The sequence below is a fragment of the Dermacentor andersoni genome, chromosome 10, assembly GCF_023375885.2.
Source record: "Dermacentor andersoni chromosome 10, qqDerAnde1_hic_scaffold, whole genome shotgun sequence".
In the NCBI taxonomy this organism is placed as follows: domain Eukaryota; kingdom Metazoa; phylum Arthropoda; class Arachnida; order Ixodida; family Ixodidae; genus Dermacentor; species Dermacentor andersoni.
In genome coordinates, this window is record NC_092823.1 from 115,698,998 (window position 1) to 115,710,047 (window position 11,050).

The 11,050-nt window shown below is 45.1% G+C and overlaps 1 protein-coding gene across 1 annotated transcript in view; it reads right to left on the bottom strand.

Moving 5' to 3' along the window:
* Window positions 1-6,017, bottom strand: part of MRP (Multidrug-Resistance like Protein 1) — a 79,500-nt gene extending 73,483 nt beyond the window's left edge. The window contains exon 1 of the mRNA XM_050192259.3: window positions 5,812-6,017. Coding sequence (XP_050048216.1) covers window positions 5,812-5,850 — 39 coding nt within the window. The 5' untranslated portion in view covers window positions 5,851-6,017. The remainder of the gene's footprint in view (window positions 1-5,811) is intronic.
* Window positions 6,018-11,050: the final 5,033 nt, after the last annotated feature.

Consider the following 11,050-nt stretch of genomic DNA (forward strand, 5'->3'; position numbering starts at 1 on the left):
AACGGAGATCGTTTTGCTGCTTGACAGTTCAGTGAAACTTCCGTGTCGCATATGCTCTTAAACTGAATCAGCAAATGTCAGAGCCGTATCGAAAGGTCAAGGGTGTGCTATATGGAAATTCCTTGCACAGAGGTGCTTGCCACAATCATTCAAGAGGTTTGTTCTGCGCTGCCTCTTGAACACCTCAGAAATATCAGCAATCTACAGTATCTTATCAGGAGCCCGTCACCTCCTTGTCGCATGCAAACAACTTGAAATGGAGTGGTAGCAGATTTTTTTATGCTGAGCGATGTCATGAGGCACTGAAAAATACGCAAGCTCCAAGTGGTCTACTTGTCAAGTCAATCAGCCCAGCACATGTAACAAGCACACATCAAAAGCCGATGTGCACTGGTGGGTTTCCTTCTCAAAAGTTGCCACGTACCTCTTGAAGACCAACCTCCTGTCTTCAAGCTTGTACACTGATAAGGCTCGGGAGGCAGGGATCCTGCTTTTTAAATCTCTATCTGTGATTATGAATCAATGACACTGGGACTCCTTAAGCATTATGATGTGCCAAGTTCAAATAAGTTATCAGTTTGGGACTTTATCGGGTGTTGTCTGGAGAACTTAAGCTGGACGAGCTGGTGTGTGCTCTTGGATTTTATGAGGCAGATAAAAAAAGAGGGGGGAGGCGAAATTTTTACATCTCTATTTTCTCAACAAAAGTTCACTTTTGTGCAATGTTATTTCAGAAAAGTATGCCATTTTAAGGTGTAAAAGTTCTGCAAACTAATGGATGGTGTGTCCATGGGGCTTTGTTAGCCCCAAGAGATTTCTCCATAGTCCTAAAAAATAAAGTAAAGAAGGCGGTTCAAAGGATGTTATCAAAAGCGCACTCTGTTCAAACTCTTTGCTGACCAGTCACTGAACATAAAGGCTTAGGAGAGAACGTGCAGCTAAACAAGTTTAAAACAGATGTGCTTGTCACAAGTGCTCTCCCACGGTTATCATGGAAGCGAGAGTCTGACATGAGACCCATATATCTAGCAATTTCCCTGACAACACAGACATAACCACAAAGCTACTTTGTGGTTTCAAACTTTCAGAAGAAGAATAGGGGAGCAACTGCTGCTGTAAGTGCAATTTCTCTGAACAGCCAGAGGCAGAAATCAAAATAAAGTTGAAAGCTTGGATCACAGAAATGAAAAACTATTATTCCGGGGACTATCCCTTCCAGCTAATATTGAAGAAGGGGGGGGGGGGGGGGGGGCACTGGTATTAAGCTTCTTTTTTATATCAACACTCGTGAAACTTTGAAACATTAAATTCATGTAATGTTTTATGCACCACTCGTGAAACTTTGAAACTTAATGTTTTATGCACACACTGCATATGTGCAGGATTAAGTTTCGGTGTAGGTTGATTACTTCTTGAGCTAGTTAACATTTCAGTTGCATAGTTAGGAAAAAAAATTAATCGAAATAAAGTTCTCGTGTTTTTCGTACCACAATCCCAATCTGACTATGAGGCAGGCCGCTGTGGTTGCATTAGTTTTGTACACCTGGTGTTCTTTCGTGCATTAAGGTTTTTGCAATACATTATTACAGAAATTCAGCTGCCGTGACTGTGACTGAACCTGCGAAATTAAGCTAAGCAGCACAATACCAGTGCCACTGGGCTACCCTGCTGGGTTGGAAGAAGTTACATTTAAGGCACAGTTACTAGCCTATATAGACTAAGGAACGGAATGCTGAAACCAACTTATTACTCCATTGCAGGTTTTACAGCCCATTGAAGTTAAGCCTTCAAAACGCAGCAACCGTACGTATGACAGAAAACGTCAAAATAATGCAGCATGAAAAAAAAAAAACATGTATCGTGACACAGGCATTTGGCTCAGTTCCAGGAACACAACACAGATGAAATTAAACGAGAGCCTTCCACTACACGCCCCTCAAGGTACAGGCCTAGTCTGAATATGCAAAACCCCTCCTCTTCCTCATTGTCATTATTATCTTCAGTTGAGCGTTATATCATTATGGTGCACTAAATTTGGTGCAAGTACTACTATGAATCACGAAACAACATTTCGAACCTAGTGATGTGACAAGCTGACGATACTCCTACCACAGCAACACTAGCTCAGACACCACGTAATTGCTAAGCATGCAAGCAGGTTGGCGAACTAGGCAAGAAACAAGAACAGGAATGTCCTGACGACATGCTTACATCAGCCGACGACTCTAACATTGTGTTATCGTTCCCCTCTGCGTCACTCAGATTAAAATGCTTCATGTACCACAGCACTCCATATGGCGCAACCCACTTGACACGAAATTCCCCTTCGCACTTGCTGAAGCACGCAAAACAGATACAAAGACTCCAAAGATAGCAGTACCCTTGGATGCCTGAAAGCATAGCTGCTAACCTGCGAAGCTCAGATTTTGTAGATATCACACAGACACGACATCACGGGAAGGAGGCATGGAACAGCATTCTTTTGTGTCATTTTAAAGCTTACCCTGAGAACACAGATTTTGTGGGATTAATAAGCACTTTATTAACAATCATCTAGCTTTAGATGCAGCACCCAAATAGCAAACTTGGAGCAACAGAGACTGACAAGCAACACCTTTTTTTTTTAGATCACAGCTACTTTGTCAGCAAGTTTGCTGCTGGCAATTTTGCATGTTTTGGCACTTAGTTGTATAAATTTGATCAAAGCATGCGCCCATCTGGCATCCTTAAAGTATCCGAAGACTTCCAAAGGCAAGTTTGGAGACCAAACAGGGAATCTTTTTTGCTAATAGAATTTATTTTTTCATAAAGCTTGATGCAACATTCATAAAGTCATCAAAGCAAACCCAAATTCATAAAGTTTCAAGAACATTTGGGAGTTTGCAAGTGTGCTGAAAGGCCGCTTCTATTGAACCAGGACTAAGCATAAGCACTTGCCAAAAAATAAATTCCTGAAGCCAACAATTGCAATATAACTGATGGAACAAGAATGATGGGTGTAATGTTGAGACAGGAAAACAATGATGTGGATAGGATAGGAGAGCAATTGGGCGTACATGACATTCTAGTTAAAATTTCAACGAAGTAGAGTTGGGCAGGACATGTAATGCATAGAGGTGGTCTATCAGTCCTACAGAATAAGTGCCAAGGGAAGGAAAACATGGACAATGACAGCAAAGACCTAGGTGGTATGATGAAATTAGGAAATTTGTAGACACTGGAGACAGATGATGCATGAAAGGGGTTATTCGAGGTCACTGGGAGAAGCCTTCATCCTGCAGTGAACAAAAGATAGATGGATGATAATGAAATTAAGCCTGGAATGAGTCATTTCCCTTTGTGACCATTATCGCTCTATCTAACTATCACACATTCTTTGAAATCCGGCTGACATTACTGAACGACGACATCATTAGCCGATACTTATAACAATCCACGGAGCAGGTGCGAATTGGTGTATGAAGTATTTGTTACTTTAAGTTACTTTTTATGTTGTTCTTACATCTTTAATGCAGTATACTGTGCATAGCAGTGAGGCATGACTACTGTAAAAGAAAGAAAGAGGGAGAGGGCAAACAATTGGCATTGGAGAGCGCATACGCTTCATACCTCACACTAAGAACAATGCCAATATGTGATAAGTGATTCACTTGACAATTCTACAACTAGCTGTCAGGTGAAAGAGACAGGGTAATTTGTAGTGAAAGCTCAATACAGCACATCAACCCTACACAATCGCTGGACTAGAGGGCTTAGCTAATGCGATGACAGCCCATTCATAAAGAAACACAATGGTGATGTATCAAGACTCCTTTTATCACCATAGCAGGTGCGTCAGCGTAAAACACATCTTTCTGCAACTTGATTCTTTGCTGCAAGAACTTTACCACACCCCATGTGTGTGACGTATGAAACCAAACTCTAAATATAGGCAGCACTCAGCTAATATTTAGACTGTCTCTAAGGTACTGTATATACACCTTTCTTTCGGCAGGTTTCGGTGTCATGCATTGCTGCATGCAAACCCAAAAAGACGGTCGTTCTATCTGATTTGAAACACATTGTAAGCTTTTCCAGCGTGCCACAGCAGCATCGAATTTGTTTGTTTATTTAGAAAATCATACGCACCCTTCCTCGAGGGCCATCAGAGGAAGGGGAAAACAATAAATCTGAAGCCTATCAGAACACCTTCGTTCTTTTTTAACAAAAGAGATACACTGTTGGATGTGCAAGCAAGCGAAAAATTTGGAGGACGCTTAAGCTTTGCCTTTAAGAGTGGAACAGGATAGCATTCAAAGACCCCTGACGGCGCCTCACGCTTCCCAGCAACTGCAGCTTACGTAACCATGTTTACTGGGAAATGCTGGTGGCAAACTACACATGAAGGCAAGCTTTCTGGTAGAAACGCAGCCTCTTGCATAGGTCGATCTCCTGTTACTGTTTCGCACTTTTAATATTTCAGTCTGAGAAGAGCTAACACAAGAGACATGCACTGTCGGTGTTTTTCTTTCATTGCATTTGTTTGTGCGCTGCCATTCTCAAAATTCCGAGGAATAACTTTGCAAAGAATGAAAGACAAGGTACAAGCAACTTTGGTGGTACAAAAGTGGTTGGGTATGCGTAGTTCAAGATTTGGTTCGAAATTATTTTTGCCGAAGCGACGTCTGACGCCGGACACCGACGCTGGATTTTCTGCGACACAGGGTCCTTAACGCTCTCGCGTTAAAAAGAAAATAAAACAGGGGGGGGGGGGGGGGGGGGGGGTACGAAACAGAAGCGAAACTGCGCTGACAAACTCGGAAGTCAGCGCAACGCGCCGCGAAAAAAATTATTAAAACGGCTAGGGAGCGCGGCTAGTGTCCCTGAAATAGCGCATCCGCTCCCAAAAATTCGTATATCGCGAAAATCACAACGGAAAAGATGAACGCATGAAGCCACCGCTCTCTGACGCACCGCGCAGCTGCAAAATCGGTGACTTTTTTTTCTTTCCCCCGTCCTACCGCGCCATCAGGAATCCTTCACACATCTGAATATTGCAACATTATAGAGCGGACGCCGGGGAAATCAAACCACGTGCGAGTACGCCTCTCGACTTTTTTTGTTGGCAACAGAGCCGGCGCGACATTTCTGTCTCGACTGACTCGCGATCACAAGTAGCGTTCGATCGCACAGCGCAGAACGAATTGCGAAGCGCATCATCCCGTGTTTGCACTATTGACAGGATCACGAGCAGAGACAGCCTCCGGCTATGTGCGCCGAAGGCGAAGCTGGCAGCGCTCTCGAATGACCGTACGTCGACCGGGGCAAGGAAAAGGGGGGCGTACGACGGCAGCATCGCGAGCCGCAGGAAACGCACGGTCATGTGTCAACCGGAGAAGCGCAGGCGACTGGGAGGCGCAACACGTGCACGGGGCGATCAGTTCGCTAATTAAAGGGAAGGCAGGCGGCTGATGAAAGAAAGCCGCTGTACGCGAGAAGCAGAGCCGCGTTCCCCCAACAATTCTTCGCCATCGGCCATGTCAGGACACATTGGAGCCGAAACATGAGTTTTTTTTTCGCCTCATTTCCGGCAGCGAAACAAAAGTATTCCTTTCCCCCCCCACCCCTCTGAATCAACCTCCAGGAGATCCGGCGATCGGGTGCCGGCGGTTTCTCTCGAGCGGTGCCGACACAAGGCCGCGTCGCTTGAAGCGATCAACATCGCTTGATAACCGTTCGTCGCGATTCGGGAGCCCTTCAAGAACCCGGCTGAGCCATCGCACACCGGCCAAGCGCGTTTAGAACGCCGAAAATATGCGGAAAAATACTCACCCAGAACCGCGAGCCGCAAAACGCATCCATGGAACTCATTCCTGCCCATGCGACGCCTGGCGACTGGAGAGAGAATCAGCAGGAAACGAAAATGTCAATGCGACGAGCTTCCCCGCCGCGCCGTAGCGTGCGAGGCGCGACTTTCGGAAGTACGGTGGGCGGTCGTGAACGCCAACTGTTGCCGTCACCGCAGTGCGCAGTTGTGCGCGCGATAAGGCCCACGGCGCCGCGATCCTTTGTCGCTAACTGTTTTTACGCGAAGGAGAGCGAGCTTCGGTGGGTGACGTGAGCGATCCGCGCTTGTTGCGTCATTTCGTTGGCTGCGTGTGATAACCCCGGGCGCCTCGTCGATCGCGTCCGGTGGGTGACTAAGGTTCTAGAAGCTGCGGCAAAGTATCGGGACGTCTTGAAAAAGATATCTCGCGGTGGGTGTGACTTTATCCGTGACTAATGCGGGTTACGCGGCTTGCGCCGTTAAGCAAGCGAGGTTGCAAGTGTTTGCGTTGGTTAGCGGATGTCTGGTAGCCCGTGCAACGAATTTTCGTATGCTTATCATGGAATGGGTAGACTCCTAGTGTTACGATAGGGTAATTCCATGCGATGTGCTGCGCTCGACCATCTCAGATTTTATTCGAGAAGGTTTAAGATACATAGGAACCTTTCCTCAAATTACATCAGCAAAATATTAGTTTTCCACATTTGAGGGTCATCTAACGGCGCCAAAGTAGCGGTAAGAAACAAAATTACCTAAAATCCGTTATTTTTTTCTTTGTCACAAGATTAATTCGTACACCAGTCAGATGGGTTTTATTATACCAGGCTCTTTCTTTTTTCAGCATACAGAATTTTAAAGAAATCGCCTGTGGCAGACAGTCTATTCATTGAGCTGGGGAGGTATTCTGTAAGAGTCCACCTAGTGGACGTGTCCATTTCGTCAGCTGCTGAGGTGGTGATTGGCTGTGGCACCTCACTGCTGCGGACGTGCAGACCAGCCTAGCCAATCAGAACTTCAACAGCAGACGAAATGGATATATCCACTAGGTGGACTCTTACAGAATACCTCCCCTGGATTACTCAGAGACGGAAATCACTTGCACGAGAAATCTAAATCTATAATGAACTAGCTAACAAAATAATAACTAAACGAGTTTTTAAGTAATTCCTTCAGGACAAATACCGCAATTTATGAATTGTAGCCTCTGAGTTCGCAAGAGTTAGAGCGATGTTTCACGATGACAGCAGTTTCGAGATGTTCATTGCCAAAGCATGCAACGAAATACATGGGCTCTCCAGTTCCTTTAGTGCCTCAATGCATAAAAAATCCTCCTCCATTCCACCCTGTGAAAGTGGATGTACAGCGAAAATGTTGCCAGCGTTGGACAAGCACCACCAGCCCAAGCGATGTACGTCCCTCATTCTCCTAGGCCCTCCGCCAAGCGCAAGTGCGGTAATTAAAATTCTCAAGGTAAATTGTGCCGGGAAATTTCGTAATGTACGACTTACACGCAACCTGCAGGCATAACAGCTTCGGATTGTAATTGGAATATACGAGAATAACGGCATCGTCATGTGATGATATCGCCTGATGGCGTAATCTGACGACGTCACGCGACGACGTATTCCTCGAGTGATGATGTCACCTGATGACGTCGTGTGACGCCTCTTGGAGAAACAGCACACTGTGCGCTTGCCGCTTCTTTGCACTGTCTCCGGAATCGGCCCATCGTTTTTTGTGAGCGCAGCGCACGGGGACACAAAAAATCCCGACCAACTACAGGCTAACAGCTTCGCTGTAAAATAACGGCTTGTTAAAAAAGTAAGTGGGACAACAGTGAGCATTTGCTGCAAGTTTCACGACGCATATCGAAGTCGTTCCAAGTGGATATGCCTTGCAAACTCACCGGCTGCGATCCGTCAATTGCGATAGGTGCCGTAAATTAATTGATTAACGTATAAATAGTAAAATTTTGCTAATTAGTCGATTATACACTTCGATTTCTCGTCGGAGTATTGTCACCGCTTCGACTTATACAGCTAAAGTATTGCATTTACGCTACCTGCCTCAGGATATCTGTAGTAATTCTGTGCGGTCTAAAAAAAGATAGAAAAAACGCCGTATTGGTAGGAATACATTCTTATTAAAAACAATTTAGGCACTCTTTTTTTATTGGTTTCTGTAATTTGCTCCTAAAATTTACGAAATTATAGCGTTTTCAATGAGCTATCTAATTTTAAGAAATCGGCTATAAACGCCAGAAAATACTTTTATGCAATTTTCCACAAAACATATTTGTTGGCCAATTTGGTTTGCGCCTCAGCGTTATGCAACAAGCCTACAAAACCACGCTGAACACTTTGAAAATACAGTATTTCGGCCTATGCATGCTTACGCTTCAGTAGAATGTCGTTGTGGTCCCTGTAAAGATTTGGCAATTAGTGGCCATCATATAAAGAAGGACATCAAGTATTTATTTATTCGGAAAACTATTTAAAAGTTATTTTTGGATGACAAAAAAAATGTTCTATTTGAGACCTAATACCGCAAAATTTGGTTGTAACGTTGGCTACACGGCGCGACATTTTGGCATGAAGTACAAAACGGAGGGACGCACAATGTTACGAAGCTGGATTCGTTGGGTCCGAAATATTATAACGGTCAAAAGACATTGTTGTGCAGCATATTAATGTAGTCTGGCTTCGAGATTCCCGTTTCGAACCATTCTTTAAAATATTCAGAATGTTTCAAAAGATGCGCTCATGAGTAAAGCGAATTCCTCAGCAAAGTTTAGCTATTACAGAGCCCTAAACTCTACAATGACTCGGTACAGTAATTAGAAAGGTGCTTATGCAAGTCGGTTGAAAGTTTGGAATGATCTAAAGACTAAAACCTAACCGGTTGAACAGAGTAGTTGTGTGATTTACAGCTGGTGAAAATTAAATTAAATTATGGGGTTATACGTGCCAAAACCACTTTCTGATTATGAGGCACGCCGTAGTGGAGGACTCCGGAAATTTCGACCACCTGGGGTTCTTTAACGTGCACCTAAATCTAAGTACATGGGTGTTTTCGCATTTCGCCCCCATCGAAATGCGGCCGCCGTGGCCGGGTTCGATCCCGCGACTTCGTGCTCAGCAGCCCAACACCATAGCAACTGAGCAACCACGGCGGGTTTACAGCTGGTAGAACTGTTTAGTTGTTATTAAAGCGAAGCTTTCTTTGCGTAGCCTATTGTAGCGTATACAAAGTTAAATTCTGTGGTTTCACGTGCCAGAACCTTGTTCTGATTATGAGGCACGCCGTAGTGGGGGGGGGGGGGGGGGGGGGGACCCCGGATTAATTTCGACGACGTGGGATTATTTACCGTGTAACTGAAGCGTAATTGATGCTATTGACGTTTTATCTGCATGCGCATCGACTGGCTATTTCTGCTCCTTCCGTCGTCACTTCGCAGCAGCCGTCCAATGCAAACGCCGATGCCTACATATAGCTACATTCAAGTGTTATCTTCGAGCAGATGCTCGAAGATAACGAGATAAACAGGCCTGCCCACCTCCAAATGGCATCTGATAACTTCGAGGCCACCAGATGCCGGCGCATCGCAATTAGGCGATATCGCCTCCTGACGCCTTCACAATGTTACAGTCTCGTTCTCAGGTCCGTGAGTGACCGGATGTTATCGCGCGCAACGAAAGGCGGAGAGATAATTTTCGCAAACGGCGTGTGTATAGTCCCGGTCAGAACGCTTAATTATTTTATTATCGTGAGTCCGGCGAGGCTGAGCTTGTGTTCCCCAATTGTCTCTGCGATGTTGCCGCCGCATGAGGATCGTTTAGTTGAGGTTAAACTGTTGACACGATTCAGAGGCGTTCTGGAGATACAGTTGTCTCCCGAAGGACCCGGTGGTTCTATAATTAGACAGGGCTATTGCTGGAACAGCAATATATTCACTATTGCTGGGCTATAGCTGGTTCATACGTCGTCATCATCATCATAATCATAATTAATCAGCCTATTTTTATGTCCACTGCAGAACGAAGGCCTCTTCCAGCGATCTCCAATTACCCATGTCCTACGCCAGCTGACTCCAACTTACGCCTGCGAATTCCCTAATTTCATCCCCCCCCCCCCGCCTAGTTTTGTGCCGTCCTCGACTGCGCTTCCCTTCTCTTGGCACTCATTCTGTAACTCTAATGGTCCACCGGATATCCATCCTACACATTGCATGGCCTGTGCTCATGGTTCATACCTATTATGGCGTAATGGGAAGCGAAATAAAGTGGACACCAGGACCGTCTGCGATTGACGCTTTTTGCTGTCTTGGTATTTCTTCGCTATTTCGCGGCCCGTTACGCAGTAATAAGTAATAGCTTCGGTCATTCGGTACGTCGAGATGAGCTTAGCCGAGACACATCTATACTTCGTAATTCTAGATGTTCTTTTACTCAACGCTCATCTCGACTCGAGAAATTGTATGGGAAGGACACTGCACGGTGACTATCTTTATATGTATGTTTTAGAGAACCACTAAAGAGAAAAATGATTTATTATGCATCAGTAAGTTACCTTTCTACGACGCCAAAGACACCACTCTTACCACGATAAGCCGCTTGGTAAGCCAGAAAAAGCGCAAGAACGAAAGACGGGTGGCGACGCCTCCTTGAAGTTCCCGCGCCTGGTCGCTGTGACGTCATGGATTTTGATGGCATCTTCTAGGGCCTACTTAAGTATATTGCGGTACAGATTGACCACATTGTGTTCTAAAGGAACCAAATATCAAACATGGCAAGTTTCGGGAACCTTTACTCAGCCAACGCGGCCCAAATGCGAAAACATACTTTGGAGTCCCTGACGTCACATTGACGTTCTGGCGTCGGGTTTTCGGCGCGAAATTCAAATACTGATACTTCGACCTTCATTTTCTCATCTATTAATCAAACTGTTATTTGGAAATGACTGCCTGCAGGGTTCTCAAACAATGCTTTCTTAGTCTAAACTGATTTATTGTTTCGCTTTAGTGTCCCTTTAAGAGTACGCCCTCACGGCCCAAAGGGCGTTACGAAGGGTCTGGGTACGAAACATTGTAGTATAGTAGAGCATTGTAGCTTAGCGCGCAGCAATATTGCCAGATCCAGCAACACACGAGTTAAAAGAGAAAACGTGCTTTGCAAAGCGGAATTCCTCCTTCTGTGGCAGCAGCAGAGGGCAGAAGGTAATTCCACTCTTTGCTTGTCTTTGGCG